Source organism: Salarias fasciatus, chromosome 14 (assembly GCF_902148845.1).
Source record: "Salarias fasciatus chromosome 14, fSalaFa1.1, whole genome shotgun sequence".
In the NCBI taxonomy this organism is placed as follows: domain Eukaryota; kingdom Metazoa; phylum Chordata; class Actinopteri; order Blenniiformes; family Blenniidae; genus Salarias; species Salarias fasciatus.
The window spans coordinates 37,287,149-37,308,131 of record NC_043758.1 but is presented as its reverse complement, the minus strand read 5'-3'; the positions used below and the strand labels follow the sequence as shown (position 1 = coordinate 37,308,131).

The window sequence follows — 20,983 nt, the reverse complement described above, 5'->3', positions numbered from 1 at the left end:
TGCTGAAGTTTTTCCTTTTAGTTTTTTGAGCAGTGTAGAAGCAGTGGCAGTGATCCTGCGTTTGCAGGGTGTGTGAGGAATAAGCAGAGAGCTCCCCTCAGCTTTTGGTCTCTGGCTGTGAGTGTGCAGTCCAGCAGAGGCTGCAGAGGGAAGCGGTGTCCTGATCGGCCCCCTCCCACCCTCCCCTCTGGAACCTGATACGGGCCACGCTCCCATTCGCAGCCCACTTCCCTCCAGTCTGCCCCTCTGACGGCACGGGCCAGCGCCGCTCCTCAAATGGACGTGTTCGCCGTTCCTGCGGAAAGGCCGAAAGGATGGTACCTTCCTCTGATGGCCCCCAACACCAGGGGGCCGGCGTTCGCCTGGCTGGACCCGTCCAGACTCTACTGCAACTCCCAGGTACGACCAGAGAGACCGGGCGGGATCGAAGCGCCTGCTGATTCTGCTGAGCTCCTCGTTCTAACATGCGATGTTTCTGTGCTGGCCGTGCCTCGTCTCTGGATCCAGGCTCTAGCCGACTGTGTGAAGGACCTGCTGGCTCCGTTCCACAATGACCCCATTGACCTGGTTGCTGGGATCGACGCAATGGGATTCATTCTTGGTAAGAAAACAAACCCGCTGCACCGGAGTGGAGAGTAAACAGAGTTCAGGGTAATAACTCTCATTCCACCTACTTATTTCATTTTAAGAGGCTCTTTCTAAGTCAGGAAACCCGACCTCTCTGACAAACCTACTAAATTTAGACGTTTGGCCTCTGGCTCGCACTCATGGCATGGTAATGAGTGTCCAGGCTGCAGTGGGAATGAATGTCTGTGTTTCTGTTGTTTTCCAGGGGCGTCCGTCGCCACCGCTCTGGGAAAAGGCTTCCTTGCTATTCGCAAGGCGGGCCATCTGTGCGTGGAAGCCCAAACCCAGAACTACAGCGACTACACGGGCAGAGAAAAGACCATGGAAGTAAGGCTGGACGTGCTGCGACCAGGTTAATCTCCCCCTTGACCTTTGACCTTTGGCTCAGTTCCACGGTTTCCTGAAGAGGCTGAATGTTTGGACAGCTGGATGATGGTCAGAGAAGTGCGCCGCTCAACATTCAGATCACCCAACAAATAGTTTGATATAAAGAACGACAGAATCAGAGGCGTCAAAAATCCCTGGAACTTCGTTCCTACATAGAACCAAGTGGTTTTATTTGAGGTCTTTGAATTAAACTGTCAGATTGTAAAAACAGAAATCCAACCCTGAAGAGTGTGTGACCCACATTCATTAAAGCAGACCAGTGTTTATATTCAGTTGTGCCCACTTTTCATTTTCAAATGAGGAGTGTAGATTAAAAAAAAAATAGAAAAGTAAAAATCCAACAAACTCAAAACCCAACATGATTTGATTTGATTTGATTTGATTTGATTTGATTTGATTTGATTTGATTTCAGTGTCTTGTGCCCAGCCCTCATGGGCTTCAGACGGCTGCCGACATAAATTCACAAAAACTGTTCAATCCATCATAACGCAACAATATCCACAACACACAGGAGGATACAACTTCATTTGTCTTCGGTCCCAGGCTTTACAGATATAATGACTTAAAGCAAAAACGTGCTTTTCAAAAAGCTGACTCAACATTTTATAATTTGAAAACCAGAATATATCTGGGTTCTCATGCTGCACCTGTCTGAACAAAATCTCCCGTGAATCAGAGTAAAGAGGACAATACAGAACAAAATGAAACTCATCCTCCACCACATTTAAATCACACAGTGTCCATCGTCTCTCCTCCTCAGGAAGGCCTCTGAACCGGCCCCCCTCCACTGCCAGAGGCAAAGTGCCAGTTCTCAACTGGGCACAGAGGAACCTTTGTTTTCTACTTAGATTTAAAAGAATATATGGTTCTGTTTTATATTCATCCTTAAATTGAATACAAAGCCTTCATTCAGTTTTTCTACATATATCATATTTCCACTGTGTTTTAAAACCAATCAACAAATTTTCATTTAATAATTTTAGATTGCAAAGCAATTTGTTTCTGTAAACATATTTTAAATCACAGTCTGAAAATACTGTTGCCATTTCTTTAGCCCAAGGATACTGATTGGAACAGTCCCACCTGAAGACCTTCTTGGTCAGTCTGTGTTCTGGCAGCTGAGTCAGGCCGTTCCACAGACGCTCCATTTCCACTTTCTGCTTCACAATGCACGGATCCCATCCCAGATCCCCCTCCAGAGCTAGTTTAGTTTAGTTTAGTGAAAATCCGGATTGCCCTATTCTGAAGCGCATTAATATAACCACTTTCCTTAAAGCCCCACACACCCGCCACATAAAACAAAATTAAACCAACCATACGATTAAATAATTTTGTAAATACCAAAAAAGTTAGGTCAGGTACATTTTTCATCTTACTCACTCTGGAGCCCAGAGCTCTCCCTGCAGACTCTGAGAGGAACTTAGTTCCATCCGTAAAGCTCATGGTCTCATTAAAGATCAAACCCAGGTAATTACAGTATATGTGCTTGTGTAAGATAAACCAGATGGACCATACATAAAATTATATCGACTTCTTGATTCATTGGTTTTACTAAAATGCATGATCTGTGTTTGTGAAGGCAGGATTTAATGGGCCTGCCGTCCCGGCTGCGTAACTCGCCCTCATCCATAGACACACTTTAGTTGTGGGGTAGCTGGGAGTATGTTCAGTTTGTTTTGTTGTGAAGAATTAGGTTTGTTTATAGGTTACCATAGCTTATTATATTTGGGATTGGCCAATCAATTTAATCATCATCTTCACTCTTATTCCGTTAAAACGTTTTCCCATCATTGCATCTTTTTCCAGTAGTCATTAAGTTATGGTATGTTAAAGGGGAATGGTTTATTAGTTTACTTTCTGAGAGTGTGGGGATTAATTGGAGCACCTGTGGGGGACACCATAAAGAGGGAGGCGTGGCTGCAGCTGCGGGAGTCCTCTCCAGAGCTTGGAGCTGGAGAGGCAGGTGAGGGAGAGATCTCTGTGAGGAGCTCTTCCTGTGCATCTGTCCTGTCAATGCTGTTCCCACAATGAAGATCTGCGTCCAGACGAACCTGAGATTTTCTCGCGCCTGTCTGTTGAGTCGGGGCATGACAGTGTTTTACCACAACAAATTGATTTATTTAACATAAAAAAATCCATGTGACTTCAGTTCCAGTTGTGTGTATAAAGTGAACTTGTTTTGCGTCTCTGACTTCCTCCCAGTCAGTCAAGCTAAGACGAGCTGTCCAAGTGTCAGGATAATGAATGGCTGTCATGGGAAAGGTCTTACAGAAAGTAATGAATTTCGGATTTCCAGAAAGTTTTAACTGTGAAATGTGTCATTTCTACACTAACCTGTCTTTCATAGGGTCACAGAATTGACCCAAAGCGGTTTGAGGTAAGAAACTCCCCTGAACACACGCTGGGGCTTAAAACGGCCTTTTAAAGGGTTAAACTGATGTCTTCCCTTGATGCAGCGCCACCTGCTGTCTGATGAAGTCAACTACATCAGAAACACGCTGAAAGCAGAGAAACAGCTGTCCAGCATCCTGCTCACCCTCTGAGGCATCTGAGGCTAAAACTACTAGAGCAGAAATCCAGATCTGTCACTGCGATGGAAACACAGAAAAAAAAAAAAAAAGGAAGAAACCATTGCTTAAAAATATGTGCATTTATTAATCAGACATTCATCTGTGCACATTAATCAGATTAGAACAGGCAGCAGGGTAAATAAAACACAGAGTTTAGAAGCAAGAATTCATTCAGCATCACCGACTTCTTTGAAGAGGGAACCAGAAGGCCACAGCCGGGACTCGAACCCTGCTTTTCTTGCTGTGAGGTAACCGTGTGTGTGTGTGTGTCTGTGTGTGTGTGTGTGTGTGTGGCGCCGCAGGTCTGAGGGTCCTGTTGGTGGACCAGTGGATCGAGACGGGCGGCACCATGAGGGCCGCCATCCAGCTGCTGGAGCGGCAGGGGGCCGCCGTCGTCGGTACGTCGCCGTCGCGCCGGCGCCGTTCCGCCCCGCGGCCCGGCTGACCCCTCTCTGCCGTCTGTCCGCTGCAGGTGTGGCGGCCGTGGCCATCGAGAACACGGAGGGGGGGAAGTGGATCAAGGACAACTACAAGTTCTCGCACTGCGTCCCCGAAGAGCTGCAGGGCCAGGTGGACGGCAAACGCCTCAACTGCTTCCAGGTCTTCAACTGACGCCGTCCGTCCCGAACCGAACGCCTCATCCCGGGTTAATATGAATATACTTTATAAGATTTGCTTTCTACACTGTAAACTGTGATTTATTCTCTTTCTTTTTAATGTTATTAGTGTTGTATAAAAGATATTCAGACAAATCAAGACGATAAAGTGGTAAATACTAACATTTCAGTTTTTATACGATACTTAGCAAGTTCAGTCATGTCTTTGTAAACAGAATGAAGAATCTACTCAAAATAAAATCTGAATTTGTGGTTTGAAGCTTCAGAAACACTGAATCTGATGTTGAGAGGATCAACATGACAGGAAGGCTGAAAAAACAACTTTTCTTTCCCTTAATACCTGAAGTTTGAAGGATCACACTGGTTGAAGATCAAGAGTTAAACTACTGAACAAAACCAGATTATTACTCTAAAGAAAAACCTAAAACGCAAAACCAACTCCAGCAGATTTCATTAAAGCCTAGTTAAACGGAGCAGTCAGTCGTTCTTTGGCAGTACCGGGTTCCTGCGTCAGTAAAGTGAGCAACGCCACAGGAATCTGCAGAGGAAAGGCTTTCTGAGGGCCAGGAAAAAGAGACTCCATGCGAGTGTGTGTGGGCGGCGGGCTCGGCCTCCTCCCGCTCCCACCACAGGAACTCTCCCCGGCCCTCCGGGGCCTCGGACCCGGGACCCGGGTCTCGGCTCCTCACTGGCAGCAGGCGGACTGCTTCTTCTTGGACGTGGCGTACAGGTTGCTTGGATTGCTGCCGATTCCTGAAAGAGAGGCACAGAGTCACGTGGCGGCCAGCGGTCGGACCGGCGTCTCGGTCGGTGACTCACTGACGACTTCGCCGATCTGCCTCGATCCGCTCTTCTCCAGCTCCGCCAGGACGTTGGTCTCGAAAGCCACCGAGGCCACGCGGAAGAAGAACTCCCGGACGTTCTCCCCTGGAGGCGCGGACGAGTGTGGTTACAGGCTGTTTCTAATTCAGAACAAGTTAATTCTGAATTAAGTCATTCAGCATTCTGTTCCTGAGCTTGGTGTTTTCATGGGAAAAACAAAGGATTAAATCCTCTCTCACGCCGGGGTCTGTGCAGCGTTCTCATTGGACGGGGCGGCCGTGACGGACGGACGTCTCCCGGAAGTAAGCGGCATTTTTCTCGTCTTTTTTTCCTCAATCAAGTTCGACACTAAAGACTTTTAAATGTCCGCGTTGTTAGCGCCCGTCGATACGCTCGTTTCATTACGTCCAATTTTTCTAAAACTGCAGTTAAATTAATCATCTCCAAACGAGTCGAAACAAAGTGGGCATCAGACTGACGTCACCCGTTTGTTTCTATTGTCATCAAATGAGGCTCCCTGGAGGCTGGCATGTTGGACATTTTGGAGCCAGAAATGAAAAAAAGACAGCGAGGGGGCGGGGCTGACAGAGCCCAGGGCCGTGGCATTGTGGACGTTGTGATGTTCTGCTGTAAACTGCTTCCATTCTCGATATCGGGGTGTCGTCACGCACCACGTGGTCGCCCTTAGTTACCACTACGGAGGGGCAAACGATGTGGAGAATTCAGGCCGTCAGGGCTTCTCAGTAGATATTTGTACAGTTATTAAAACTTGTAGCGTTTTGTTGTGTTGTAGAACGAGTTTAGCGTTGATCACTGGTGCCAGGTATGGCTCACCAGTATCAGGATGGGCTGAAGCCTGAAGCTTTAGCAAGATATCAGGCAAAGCTTAACGTCGTCGGGCTGGATTTGTGTCCATACGAGCACACCGCTGATTCCTGGCTAAATAATCCAAAACAAAGGCCTAGTCTGGGTTCCCAGATGTGAACCGCTACCTCATCAAAGCTCCTGGTCAGTACAGATGTTGCTATAAAAGGTGTCTAAAAAATTTTATTTGACGAACGCAGTTTGATTAAAATAAGGACGCTAACAAGCTAGCGTTAGCTCGCCTGCTAGCGCTTGTTTGTTACCACGCTTAAAGGAACAGGCTCAGAGCCTGGCACGCCAGACCGTCTGTCCGATTTCGGTAGCCAGTTTTCCCAGTGTTCTGCTGGTATTGTCGGTGGTTCTGTTTATAGCAAACAGCGTTTTTCTCCTCCTCTCTGGTTCAGGAGCCTCGCTTGGTATCATAAAAGGACAAGTGAGACTGCCGAGCTACACTGTTGGTGCAGTTGAACACACAATTCTTCACCATCTTTTATATATCTATATCTCTCAATCTACAACCAATATTGAGCAAGAACAAACTCCACACAAGAAATGCTTCGCTAGCAGCAGTGTGCGGATTGTTTGCCCCTTTGCCCGCCATACCCTGATGTGCTTAGTGGCCCGGATGTCCGTGGTCGAGAATCGCGTTTCATATCAATTATTTGTCAATAATAATAACGTTTCCGGTGTTGATTCATTTGACCAGGTCAACAAGCAACACCGGGAACATCTGCTGCCGCACCGTGCCGCCAGCTGGCAGTATCTTGGCTGTCTTCGGGGATTCACAGGCTGGAGGGTTCTGAGGGGAGCGCCCTCCGGGCTGCCGCTCAGCCTGACAGCAGCCGCAAGCGGCGCTCTGTCCCCGGTCAGCGCTAACAGTGCCCCCCCCCGGCCGCTCACACCGTTTTCTCCCGGTTAGCAGCGCCAGCTACCCGACCTGTCGCGGTGTTATATCCCCGGGAGCAGCGCTTTCTTCCCGACTGTTCATGGTGTCTCCCCCCGGCTGCCGCCGCCGGCGCCCCCCCTCTCGGCTGCCAGGCACGGCCAGCGCCGGAGCTTCTCCCCATCTGGGTTTCTCGCCGCGGCCCCTGAAGCCAGTGGATTTCCGAACCGAGCCGTGACGCTGCGGCTCGGCTGTGGTTAGCGAGCGAAGCGCTAAGCCCAAGGCTGTATGAAAGCTGGACAAAACAGCGAAGCATCACCGGCAAGAGCCAGGAAAACAAAACCCGGTGCTGCTTAAAGTTTTCTAAACTTCATGTTCAAAACACAACACCTCAAAAAAAAAACAAACAAACAAAAAAAAATTGTGTGTGTGTGTGTGTGTGTGTGTGGGGGGGGGGGGGCACAACACATCATATTCACTGCTAATACATGTTAATAAATGCAGAAATGACAGAAAAAACTGAATAACAGAATCCTTTGGGCATCTTTTTGAGTAGTTAATCCAGGAACTAGTCATGGTTACAATGAATCAACAACTAACTCCAGACTACGTAACTTTGGTAAATAATTATAAGACAACTTCATCTTAATGTCGGCTCCTTAACATAAACCTGCTGAGAGCCTGGAAGGATCTGTCAACCATTCCAGAGCAGATCTGTCAGTCAAGTAGCCACGCCCCCTCACTATGAAAACTTTGACACTTTATAAAAAATTCAATACTAATATATTTTCAGATGGACCAGCTGAACTCTCTTCTGGACGATAAAATGCAATGAAAAAACAAACAAACTCTGAACTATAGAAATTCAGCCGATCCAGTTTTATTGATGTTTCACTTTGAATTGGAGTCTATGGAGTCACAGCCTTTCTGAAGCTGCCCCCTGGTGGACACTGTGATATTGCAGGCTTTTGACACTTCTGGATAGGCTTCATGTTTTCTACGGAGCCCCATGGTAAAAAAAAAAAAAAAAAAATTTAATTGTGGCCACGAATTACTAATTTGTTCCCACAAATTAGGTATATCATTCATATACTGAACAGTCCAGGAAAGTTGGCAGCATATTGACAGATACGGACCTTCGGTCTCAATACAAAACATCAGTAACATACAAGGGGCGCTTCCATCCCATCGTTGTGAGGTGGAATATATGCTACAAGCTCATTTTTATTAAAAGTATGTGTCTATCAAGCAGCAGAAACAATATTGATTTCAATCAGCACCCGGTAGTGCTGCGGGGTTAAGGGACCGTCTACAATTTACAAGACGCAGCAACAGTAAACACAAATAGCTAAAAAACAACAACAACAACAACAAGAAACGTAATACCACCACTGGGATTCACTACAGTGTCACCATAATCGCTACAACCTTCATTTGTCTCCTATCAAATTTATTGGATATGGTGTTTGTCTTCACTTTTGCAGCGTCTTGTAAATTGTAGACGGTCCCTTAATCCCGCAGCACTTTCTGCTGCTTGATAGACAGACACTTTTAATAAAAATGAGCTTGTAGCATATCGTCCACCTCACAAAGATGGGATGCAGGCGCCCTTTATATGTTACTGACGTTTTGTTAAAGAGTTATTGAGACTGAAAGTCCGTATCTGTCAATATGCTGCCAACTTTCCTGGACTGTTCAGTGTATGAATGATAGAACTAATTTGTGGGAACGAATTAGTTATTCGGCCACAATGGCCACAATTTAATTTTTTTTTTTTACCATGTCATGTCCGCGTCTCCGTAATTTTCAGCCACATGCTTTGTCCACTTATTTTTTTTTTAATGGTCTATGGTCGAAACGTGGACCGCCATCTTGGAATACTGCGTCATTACAACGGAGAAGTCGCCTAATTAGCATATAATTCCGCTTCCAAAGGAGAATAAACCCGCCGGTCTGTTTGGATTTACACTTAATTCTGAATAAAGTTTTCAGGTGTTTACATGGTAATTTTGGAGCGGAATTAGGCTTTATTCGGATTTATAGAGGAATAAAAAGTCCCATGCAAACGAACGGAATGTGTCAGACTGTGGAAACAGACTGTGGACGGACTGAACTCACCGGTCAGGGAAGAAACGGCCCAGTACTCCGCTCGGATCTCACTCGCTATTTTGATGGCGTCTTCTTCAATACGAGAATACTGAGCAGGTGACTGGCAGAAAAAAACAAATTATCGTCAGGGTTTTTATTTTTAAGCTTGATAACAAGAAAATAACACAGTAACATAAATGTTCTTTCTTCTGTAGGTCAGATTGAGGTCTTCGTGTGGTTTATTTTAACAAAGCAGCAACACGAACCTTTAAAGCTCGTGTCCGGAGTTTTGAAAGAGAGAGATTTTTTTAATCCAACGTCTGGAGGCTCCGCCCTCCCTCTGCTTTAGTGAGGACCAAGCCACGCCCCTTTAATTGTGCACGCTGCAACCCGTGGACTGAAAATGAGAGCCTCTGACTCCTACAGCATCCTCCATGTTGAGCTGTTTACGGTGGATGTTCAGCAGACGGTGGATATATCCGAGGTAAGCGCGGCGGCTGCTGCGGAGCTAACTCTCCTCTGCCTGGGCGAGCGGCCGTGCTCTCTGGCTGCTCCACATGTTGATTGACAGCATGACAAGGCGGAAGCTCGAAATCTATTGGCTGAAGCTGACCGGCGCTTTTTCGGATAACATGGGGGTCTATGAGACGAAGGCGGGGCTCATAAATAAATGTTTATTTTACTTTATGCTAATATATTGTAGTATCGAACCAGACTGACACATTGAAGCTCTGTTGAAAAACGATACATAGGTTGGAAACGAACGCAAACTCCGGACACGAGCTTTAATAAGCTTGAAGTCACAAAATATAAAAACACAGGGATTTAACTCTTTATCTGTCAACACAAGTTCTGTCTAAGCATCTCCACTTCCCATAATTCACTCTGCTTTAACCTCCAGTGCTCTGATTTTCTCATGGTAAATGGTCAAACTGGTGCAACTCCAGAAGTTTAAATGCTGCTGAAAAGTCACTGCTTTGTCTTATTTCTACCTTCATAAAGTACAAACTGAAGAGTTTTGGATTCAGCACTAGGCTAAGTTCCTTCTGTGTCCCACATGGAAGATGTAGAAAAACCAGTGTCTCTTGAAGCAGCCCAGGTCGGAGAGGTCTCTGAGCAATCCGTTTGAGAAAAGACTCTGTGCAGAGGAGGATTTTCTAAAGGTTACTTCACTGATTAAACATAATGGTTTCAGTTACGGTCGAGGTTTTAGAACAAGCCAAAGCAAACAAGTTAGAAGAAAACCTCCTGACAGCCAGCAGAACGCAAGATTATGTGATTAAAGATGCCTGAAAATAGAAAACTCCTGAGTAAAAGACTGCGTCGGTCTGAAGATCACCTCCACCAGAGGCATTCCTGAGGTCTGAGCCGGGACTCAAACGCACCGCGCCGATGGCAGCCGGCCAAACAACTCACATCTGACTCCAGTAAAAACAAGAGGAGGGACAGGGCGTGTCCCGGGGGGTGGGGGTGGGGGGGGGGGGGGAGACGTACGCTCAGGTCTTTCTTTGTGCCCACCAGGAAGAGCTGCACGGCGGTGGGGTCGTTCTCCTTCAGGGCGTCTTCCAGCCACTGCCTGCAGAACATCAGCAGGAAGATCAACCCAAAAGAAGAGCCCTTCCCTCCGGGAGGCCTCGCCGTCTCGCCGGACTCCACGACTCACCTGACGTGACCCAGAGACGCCACGTCGTTCACGTCGAACGCGATGATCACAACTGGAAGCAACAAGAACAGCGCCGCTTTACAGACGGTTTGAGGCTTCGGAACGTAAAGACGAGGCGGGGAAAACCAACCCTGCGCTCCGCGGTAGTAGGTGGAAGCGATGCACTTGAACCTCTCCTGCCCGGCCGTGTCCCACCTGCAGCCACAGGGGGCGTCACTGAGCGCCGTGCAGCGTTCGTCACATGCAGAGTACATCAACTTTTGTTTTCTTTCCTGTTTTACTCACATTCTGCACTGATTTTCAAAATTTCTCTCATCTCCAGGTTAAAAATAAATAAAACAGCTCAAATCAGAAAGAGCTTTGAGGAAAAGAAAAAGGAAAAATAAAAAAATATAAAGGAAAAAAGGGGAAAAAACTAAAGAAAATGGAAAAAAATGAAGAAAAATAAAGACAAGATGAGAAAAAATGTATCAGAGCTCAAACTTCTCTATTGTGAAAAATGAAGTGTGTAAAATGGCTGAAGTGAGGAAAAAGCTTTAAAAAGGACAACAGCTAAAACTGTAACAAATTATATCTATATCTACGTTGTGCCCGTGGAGGTTCCATAATTCAGATCATTAAGGTGCTTTGAGGCTCCAGACACATTTTATTGGATGGAAAATCGTGAAAACAGTTCTTATGGAAGAGCAATCAAGTCACGGTTCAAATCCCACTTCAGGAGGTAAAAACCACGAGGACCGCCACCAGCTGAGCGAGCCCGGGACGGAGCAGCTCCGCCGGGATGGAGGCGAGGACGGACTCACAGCTGCAGGCTGAAGGGAACGCCCAGCACCTCGAAGCGCTCCATCTCGAAGTCCACGCCGATCGTCGCCTTGTAGTTCTTATCAAAGGTGTCTTTACAAAACCTGAAGGGCCGAATAGAGAACTGACTTCACTCCCCAGCTTCAGATTTCCTCCCTCCGGACTACAGTGTGTCTATTTCTGCATTTCCCCACCAAACCCTGTTCCCTGCTGAATGAGGCTACCTGTTGATCAGGCAGGTTTTGCCCACAGCCAGGTCTCCCACCACGATGACCTTTGAGATTTTAAATCTGCTGAGAACCAAAACAGGAAGAGGCGGCGTGTGAATACGAGACACACACTGGGGAAACCTCCGAGACGGCTCCAGGAGTGAGCACTCGCCCCACGGTGCCGGTCCGCTGCTCCTGGCAGGCCGTCCTCACTTGGTTGTTGAAATCGCCTTTGGTGTGGACCGCCGCCTCCTTGGTGAAACACTGAGAGACGACAGAACAGGTGTGTGAGGACGTGCGCCGCTTCAGGGGGGCGGCGGAGGCGGCCGGGCCCACCTGAGGCAGCTGAGCGATGACGCGGTCTCGCCGAACCGGAGGAAGGACGCTCATGGCTGAAACTCTGAGGGACATGGCGCCTGGGGGGGGGGGCAGCATCCGTCACCTCACTGATCACATGACACACTTCCTGCTTCCACACGGCAGTCGTCAGCAATGAAAGATGATTCGTTCACTTTCAGAGAAAAGACACATCTCGGACGGTGGCAGAGTCTCGAGAGGTATTCTGAGAAAATCTCAAAACCTGGGAGCATGGCCGATTACTCCGAGACCACTGATCCCAGACCAGCTCCCCGCGCCCCAGGCCCTGCCCTGTCAGCCCTGTGAAGGTTAACTTGGAATCCCATGCAGAGAGGTGATTTCTCACACACACACACACACACACACACACACACACACACACACACAATGCAGCTTTAGACACTCAAACACGTTTCTAAATGGTGACCTATATTGAACAGATCCTGTAAAACCACAGAACGAAAGTGTAACGTGGTCACGGTGGTTGTGTTGTTGTTTCCATGGTGACCAGATCGTAGACGGCACCACCTCCCGGCTCCCAGCACATAGACGCGGCCCACACACACACACACACACACACACACACACGCACACACACACACAGTTGTAACACACTGTCTTCATAACCGCACACACAGATTTAACCAGATTTAACCATCTGCTTGCCGCGAGGCGATCCCCCCCCCCCCCCCCCATTGTTCACGAAGAACGGAAACGAGCAGAATTCACTCCGCGTTCGGTTTGACCCGACCTGAGTGTTTGCACCAGAATCCTCCATTCCCGAGCTAAAGAACACACGACAGACTCACGCACGTGGAGAAAACACACACACACACACACACACACGCGGAAAAATGAAGTGGTGCAGGCGGAGTGTTGGAGACGTTTTCCTGGATACCTCAGAGACTTCTGGACGGTCCTGCTCCAGTCCTCCTCCAGGACGAACCGCTCTACAGGGGCGGAAACACGCTCACTCCCAGTCCATTAATGAAGGAGAGACCTGGAAAAGGACGAGAAGAGGAGGAGGAGGAGCAGACAGAGGGCTGAAGATCCGCCGAGCAAAGAACACTGACTCAGATCTGCCTTTTCCTCTGATCACCATCATCACCAGGCCCCCTGCTGGAGGGAAGGAGCAACTACACCCACCCTCCTCTCTCTCTCTCTCTCTCTCTCTCTCTCTCTCTCTCTCTCTCTCTCTCTCTCTCTCTCTCTCTCTCTCGCTCTCTCTCTCTATCTATCTACAGTGTTGGGCAAGTTACTTTAAAAAGTAACTAGTTATAGTAAGTGGCTACTTCTTCAAATTAGTAACTGAGTAATTAAGTGAGTTATAATATTTTAAAAGTAACTAATTACTTGGCATTTCTTTAGAAAATGTGTTTAAGTATGTCAAAGAATTTGGATCCTCTCTTAATAGAACTTTAAGACGCATGTTCAATTATCGATTAGTTATTGAATATATGAATAATAAAATCAATGGACTCTTGACAGAATAATTAAAAAAAATTAATCAAAATGATTCAAATGTGTGTAATAAGGTCAGATAAAATGAGGCAACACATCAATCAAATTTGATTTGTAACTATATAGAATTCCTACATTTGTAAAAGAATAATAAAACACAATAGATGTATGTCAATAGATGTCTGTGCTTCCATTTAAAAGCTGCCTATGAATGGTCAGGGCTCTATGGCTGTATCTCTGTCACGTGATGTGAGGAGTTGATAATAGTAGGTGTGTTCACGATGGCAGAGCCAGAGGTAGACGGAGCTAGATGAAGCAGACGGCGCAGTCTGCCTCCAACTCGGACAGTCCTACTGATATTTATGTAATGGTTCTCCATGTTTGTGTTTCTCACGACTCCCACCGTGGGGGGTGTGTATTTATGCAAATGAAGCGTGTTATCATTGATGAGGAGTGGGCTGGGGTCCAGTCTCCAGCAGCTCCCAGCGGCTCCTCTGGGACCGATCTGGTTTGGGTCTCACCAGTTTTCGATGCCCTACGTAGGTCCTACATATCGGTGACGCGGGCCAAATCGGTTTTAGAGCAACATTTTTTAAAAACACAATAAAGTGCATCATATTTAAAATAATTTATTATGAAGCATTTAAGATACATATCATTATTTCACGTTATGCACTTTGGGGTTCACCTCTTTCAGCTGGTTTAGATCTATCTCTCTAATGTCTGAAAAAAATATTTATTATGACAATAAACCAAAAAAACAAAAACAAAAAAAAACTAGTAGGTATCATTATTTCAGACAATATAATTATTTTACCAAGAACATAAAGGTAATTACGACAAAGAAAGGATCATTTGTTAATTAAATGTGTTGGTGAAGCAAAACTCAGTTTAAAAAAATAATCTGAAAAGAAATATCAAACCTGTGGCCTGCTCTCATGCATATGGACGATAGGGGGCGCCAGGGGACAGTTGGACTTTTACATCTGTTTCTGAACAGCCTGTGGTCATCTCATACTGCCTCTTCTGCTTTATTCTGGTGATTTTAGGGGCGCGGTGGAGCAGTGGTCGGCGCTGCTGCCTCAGAAAGACCATCCATGTTCATACACAATCAAAACACACTTTCCTTTCAAACACCTTTTTATTCTCAGTGTCACACAACAATGTAAAGCACAGAGCTCATAAAAACCATAAACATCCGTTCATTTCAGGTTATTGGGATTCATTCCTGATGAAGAACTTCCAAACAAAGAGAAAACGAAATGTTCTCATCTCTCAGTCTTTAAAGGCCACTTCTGGGTGTTCAAGCTTTTAAAACCGCACTCCAAGAGAATATACAGCAGGAAACAGGAGAAATGCCTTCATCCCTGCTTGATTCTGGTGACAGTGATTGTACTGCGGCTGTCCTCTCACTGAAGCTCCGGCTTCAGTCTGAACAGGTCCAGCGGTGCCTCTTCAGCCACGGCTGGCTTCATGGAGGCACGGTGGAGGACAGCGCCGCTAAAAACACCTAACACACTCGGCGACACCAGGAGAAACCTGCTGGACGTCAGCGTTCAGAGGCGGCCACAGGCTTCAGAGGAAAGCAGCAGACGGCGGCTGCAGAATCTGACATGGGAACTGAAAATGTAGAAAATGTAGCTGCACTGCAGCAAGTTGTAAAGATGTCAGTGATTATTAGAAACTAGGAGTTAAACTGCCATCGTGAGCTGATGTGCTGTGAGATTTGTATTTCTAAATAACAGAAATACAACTTATTGCACCCAGTTTTATGAGATGAGGAGAACAGATGCAGCCACAACACGTTGCTTTTTGGCCACATGCAGTCCTCCGGATTTCGCTGATCACTGACTTTCCTAAATTTGTGCTTTTGGGTTTCTGACTTCTGTCCGGTTATCGGGAGGTTTTCTGCAGTGTTGAAACAATACAATACAATCATCTGTTTTCAACACCATCTTGGGCAGCAGGACTCCAGCTGACTGGCCGAACACACACTAACCGACAGCGCATGGAAACTATTGCAGTTCAGTCAGTCTTTTGTGAGATGTAAAACATTTCATGTGAGGTATAGTGTGTGTGTGGTTCAGAGGGGCTCGTGTTCGATCCTCCAGGAGGCTCTGTCCATATGTCAAAGTCTCCTTGGGCAAAAATTTAAAAAATTCAAAAATCTGTGGGTAATATTGACTCACTACTGCCGCCCTATCCACACAAACGGTATTAATGACATTTTACATGCATCCATCAACACAACTCAACAAAATGAGACTGCTTCTCAATAAATACATCAGTGTTCCTTCACACTGCAGGAAAATGAGACTCACTTCTCATTTTAACTGTGTGATTCATTTTCTATAAACTGCAACAAAAATGCAGAGTAACAGCTTGGAGCTCTGAGGAGGCGGGACTTAGTAGCGATTCCACCAATCAGTGATCAACAATATGAATGACTGACATGGGACGAAGCCAACCAGCCATTTGATGGCTGCAGCTCCGGGCAAATTAAAGGTGGTCCACCGCTATCTGGTTTATAAACGCTCTGGAACTGAAGAATCATGACAGAGGTCACACTGAACATGTAGTGGGAATGATCATGAAGAATAATCAGCTCCCTGCAAAAAATCAGAACTGAGCATCAAGACCTGCAGTGTGAAGGAAGCCTAGCATGGGCTGGAATATCACCTCATTCATGTCCTCCATCATATTCCAACAGGAGAAGAATAAACAGGGTTAGGACTTGCTCCAGTTTTAGTGCACTGTATGTAAACATTTCATCAATGAAAACCTGCGTGTAATCATATTTTATGTCGAAAAAAAAATTCTCAGGGGTTTAAGTAAGAGAACAAAATATGGTTGTCAGCAAGTGCATCATTTTCCACTTTTTGAAAAATATTTCGTTACCAGACTGGATTTCTCATGTTTCTTGGATTATTACATCTGGCTTTACGCTGGGTTCTTACTGTCCACCATTGGTTGTAACAATCAGTAAAGCTTTTAACCTGTTTAGCACAAAGTTTTCCTCACAAGCTCCGCCAGTTTGTCATTTTTGCTCAAAATCTATAAGAATTCCTTTCTGCTGGAGGTCACTATTTATATCTTTGGTCTTTCACTCACTCCTGAAACGCAGAACAAAACAGCGAGGAGCGTGACACTGGCCAGTTGGACGAACTGCACTTGAGTGAATAAAATGTTTTACGTGGCCCGCTGGTATTTCTTCATGAAGAAGCTGGTAATCCTGTCAAAAAGCTTTGATCACATGTCCAAAGCTGACCTGAACAAACCTGGCTGCCCGTTTTGCGAAGCATCTGTTTTCCATTCCGTGTCACCAGGCTGGCTGCTGCATGTTTTCACAGTTCCTTCCTGTAACTGGAGACAATACAGTCCAGGGTGGATGGTGCAGATTCTCACTGAATATAAATCTGATCTCTTTTTAACATACTGAAACTCTATTTCCAGATTCTGTTCAATGTTACAGCTTCAAAGCAGAATGTTGGATTTAAATGAGCATTTCATTCTTCTGTCTTTGTAAAATGACACGAAATCTGTTCTCTGGCAGTAAGAAAACAAACAATTGTTATGAGGAATGTTGTCAGTGCCGTGATAAAAACTTGGAGACTCAAACCCAACAAACTAACACCAACGGTCCTGTAAACCAGTCCAGCTCAATCACGGAGGAACCTTTTCACGCCGTTCGGTTGCCCGGTCTCCTCCACCTTGCTCTTCCTCGGAGGGAAGAAGTCGGAGCGGAGCAGGCGGTAGAAGTAGACGAGGATCATGACGTTCATGATGGTCATGCAGGCCAGGAAGAAGCCGCCGTGGGTGAGCCGGGAGTAGTTGTGGACGATGTACCAGGTGAGGTAGAACTGGCTGGGCAGGCGAAAGGCCACGTAGGTGAAGATGTTGATGAACTTGACGAGGCGGTAGAAGAGGGAAGACTGAGCCGCCGCCAGCTTCAGCAGCAGCCGGAGGTGGAGGGTGACGCTGTTGACCTCCACGAAGAGCGCCACCACGGCGCCCGCCACGTACCGCTCAGTGTAGAGCGTGTACACGAAGCAGCAGATGACCTGCACACAGGTCCCGAACAGAGTGAACAGCAGGAACGCCGTCTGAATAGACGCCGGTGTGGCGCGATGGCTCACCATGGCGTGATGGAGAAGGAACTCCCACGATCCCCGAGCGTGTCCCGACAGGATAATGTCAGCGGCGTCTTGTACGAAGTAGCCTGAAAGAATAAAGGGCGTCCATGAGCCGGAGTTCAGGCAGAGACAGGATCAGCAACATCGTGAGACAATACAGAAGCTGGACTGATGAAGATGAAGTCTGTTGAGTTTGTGCTCAGGTCACCATGTCAGCACATCCACCCCGCTCCAGCCGGAAGGAGACATCAAATGGGCTGCGGTCCGTCACTGACACTGATCCTCAGATCTGAGAGTCGTCTGCATCACCCTGACAGGAGATGCTGCGATGTCCATGAAGGCTATAGAACGTCTTCAGGGACGTCTCCGAAAGTTCTCCGAACCCGTTTCATATGATTTAACTGGCACCACAAACACAGACAGCAGAAATCCTGGCTCCCATCCGTTCCTCTGGACTCAACCTGCCTTCTTTCCATGACAGGATGACGAACTGAAACCAGACATGCGACGCCTGACAAGACGGAGGTTTAATGAATATGTCGCTGTTAGTGTGAAACAACTCAGGTCTGTCTATCAAACTACTGCTTCGTGAATTGATCTTGAACTTTTCATTCAATTTGATTTAAAATTCGCTCATTTCAAATTTGCAGAATGAAAACGTCATTTTTCACAGCTCAGTGTTTGGAACATGTGCATTGGGCATGTTTTTGTCCCAGTCTTGATAAATCTCCAATAAATTGTCAACATCAAGTCAACTACAAAGGTCAAATCTGAAAACTCTATTTATATTTCACTTTGTTTTTATCTATTCATATTAGTTCTTTGTGCATTTTTTCCAAATCAAAAAAACGTTTTGTTTGTCTTTCAGTGCAAAAAATGCCTGATATTCAGGGAGTAGGCTACAGTCTAAAAACAAGTCATGGAAGAAGAAATAAAAAAATATACAAAGATAGTATTACAGTGCTGTCTAATTATTTGCTGTGGTTTGATCACATAACGTCTCATTGTTTTGTGACAAGGCAAGATTTCCCTTCTCTGACTTCAGGTTCATTCAGAAACAAGAAAATCTCACCTCACTTGCAATTTTCTCCCCTTACTAAACAGCTGTCTGTGGTTATTGATCTGCCTGGTTGAAGCGGGGGGATTCCAGGGAGCCGCCGTTTCCAGCGAGACGCCGAAGCGGTCCGAGCATTACACGTCTCAGTGGAGCCGCCGCCTGTTTGCCGTTGTCAGGGCAGATCTCCACAGATTTGTGTGTTCATAGTAACACAGAGACGCACAGGCGACCGGGCCACGCGTGCCGCCGAATCCTCGAAGGATTCTCATTTCATGCGCGCCGGATGAGAGTGGTCGCTCCCTCGTCTGTGGATCAGGACCTGTTTGGCGGTTGACAAGTGGCACTTTGACCCCCTCGGGGTGAAACGAGTCTGGGAGGTTTACTTTAACTCACCTATGAATACAACAGTGTCTGTCAATCAGCACCTCTTCGAGAGAGCAAACAGAACCTGGAATTACTCATCGAATAAAGGCATGATTGCTCCATTTTCTCAGATTTCAACACAAGTCCAGACTTTCAGATTTCTCATGCCTGGCAAATTAACACACGATCAAAAACATATGGAAAAAAACCCCACACACATTTGAACAATACTGGTGTCTGTTCTGCTGGCGGTGCGTTCACTGACCTGAGGAGACGCAGACGAGCAGGTAGGACAGGGGGGTGTGGTACGAGTCCAGCCTGATCAACAGCTGTGGCGAAGCCGCTGCACTGGAGAGGGATGCATGTTACTTACTGCACTGCTGATGAACAAACATATCTTCCCTGTTTTTCAAACAAACATATTCAGCCTGTTTGTACTTTTCTGTGAACTTTTCAGGGGCGGGCCTAAAAAAAAAAAAAAAAAAAAAAAAAAGGTGTGTTGCCTCCCTATATAAACAAACCCTTACTGGAAGTATTGTCAATAAGTGACCTATAGTTCATTTGTGATGTGTAAAAGCATCTTACAGACGCTGCTGGAGGTTCTTTATGTATTTTGAGAATGTTTCTTGTTGTAGACGACGGAGTGATGAAGCCGGCCCGGATGCATCATTCTGCTTTAATTGGCAGGCTCCTTTTGAACTGACTAACAGGAGATATCTGAACCTGGAATGAGTTGAAAAGAGAAAAATTCATTCCACTCTAAAGATGAATGAAGAGAGTGTGACACAACATCAGCTGAGGCAGCAGGGTGGATCGTTTACTCAAACGCTCAAAACCTTTAAAGTGATAGTGTGAGACGTCGACAATCCATCGCCCCCATCCAACTAAACAGCAGATTACATGTTTTACATTTTCTTGCTCCTCGGTTTGAGCGCAGTGTGTTCCTGGTGAGCCGCTGACGTCCCACCAGCCACGTTCTCAGAGCTGAACTGAGAATCGCTCAGAGACAAACCCAGCGGGCCCGTCTGTTCAGCCGGTTATTCCAGTTGTCACACATGCAGTGCTTGGCCCTCCTGAGTCAACCCTCAGAGGTGTGGACAACTTTAAAATGCACACACACACACACACACACACACACACACACACACACACACAGACACAGACACAGACACAGCAATGGGAGCTTTGTGAGAGTCTCACGCTGCACAAACTGACATTTTTCTCTCCCCACTTAAAATATGCGATTGTCTCCCCCGTCGCTCAGCCAGTCTGAGCATGCCCTTCTTCTCTGGACTGCCACAGACTGTCACTGCCCCCCCGCCCCCCCCATCCCAGCACACAACACATCATGTGCCGGACTTTCAATAGACAATGGTGTCCCAGTGTGGGACAGACACCCAGACGGTCCAGATGAGGACTCACCAGGTCAGGGCCCAGGTCCCAGTCAGCAGGGAGTGAACCAGAGACAGGCTGAGGTTCCTCCACCTCCAGTGGCGAAACTCGTCCTGCTTCACCAGCTGGGGCACGGGCGTCCTCCGCTGCACCCAGGAGACCAGCCTGAAGAGCAGAGCGAACACCAGCACTGAGGGGCCCGGGTGGCCCTTCAGGAGAGGAAGCAGGGCCTCCATCCTCTCCTCCACACCCTTGCGTGTCGCTCAGCCCCTCGATCCTTCAGCGCGCCCCTGTCAGGGTCCCCAGTGGAAGTACGCGCCCCTCTGGTTCTTTTCAGGGCCTCGCTGAACTTGAAGTCCCACCGACGCTGCGCCCTTTTCCTTCACGTCTCCGGCGTCCCGACCCCGAAGAGGAGGACTGGGAGGGGGTTCCCGTCAGGGCTCATTCCTGAGCGGAGAAGTCTGTTTTCACGGAGCGCCTCTGTCGTGCAATGAGCCAAGAGCCGCTCCACCCGGAGGAGCGGCAACAAGGAGGGGGGGGCTAGGTCTCTCTCTCTCTCTCTCTCTCTCTCTCTCTCTCTCTCTCTCTCTCTCTCTCTCTCTCTCTCTCTCTCTCTCTCACACACACACACACAAGCACACACACACACATGGCTCATGTTACTTGAACATGGAGAAGTGTGATTGCT

General features: G+C 47.0%; 3 protein-coding genes across 3 annotated transcripts; 1 reads left to right on the top strand and 2 right to left on the bottom strand.

Annotated features, from left to right (window-relative positions):
• The first annotated feature begins 244 nt into the window (after positions 1 to 244).
• On the top strand, positions 245 to 4,333 carry LOC115399977 (adenine phosphoribosyltransferase). The gene is made up of 5 exons (XM_030107643.1): positions 245 to 399; positions 508 to 601; positions 833 to 979; positions 3,888 to 3,983; positions 4,058 to 4,333. The coding sequence occupies exons 1-5, from the start codon at positions 277 to 279 to the stop codon at positions 4,195 to 4,197; spliced, it is 600 nt and encodes a 199-aa protein (XP_029963503.1). The 5' UTR covers positions 245 to 276; the 3' UTR covers positions 4,198 to 4,333.
• On the bottom strand, positions 4,191 to 12,932 carry rab34a (RAB34, member RAS oncogene family a). Its single transcript, XM_030107632.1, has 11 exons — positions 12,788 to 12,932; positions 11,869 to 11,948; positions 11,705 to 11,796; positions 11,548 to 11,613; positions 11,326 to 11,427; positions 10,653 to 10,717; positions 10,523 to 10,574; positions 10,354 to 10,435; positions 8,890 to 8,980; positions 5,022 to 5,129; positions 4,191 to 4,955 (listed from the first exon to the last, which is right to left on the bottom strand). Exons 2-11 carry the CDS (start codon positions 11,941 to 11,943, stop codon positions 4,888 to 4,890), a joined length of 801 nt encoding a protein of 266 aa, XP_029963492.1. The 5' UTR covers positions 11,944 to 11,948; positions 12,788 to 12,932; the 3' UTR covers positions 4,191 to 4,887.
• Positions 12,933 to 14,482: 1,550 nt separating this feature from the next.
• On the bottom strand, positions 14,483 to 20,772 carry tlcd1 (TLC domain containing 1). The gene is made up of 4 exons (XM_030107633.1): positions 20,326 to 20,772; positions 19,169 to 19,251; positions 17,487 to 17,569; positions 14,483 to 17,411 (listed from the first exon to the last, which is right to left on the bottom strand). The coding sequence occupies exons 1-4, from the start codon at positions 20,529 to 20,531 to the stop codon at positions 17,010 to 17,012; spliced, it is 774 nt and encodes a 257-aa protein (XP_029963493.1). The 5' UTR covers positions 20,532 to 20,772; the 3' UTR covers positions 14,483 to 17,009.
• Positions 20,773 to 20,983: the final 211 nt, after the last annotated feature.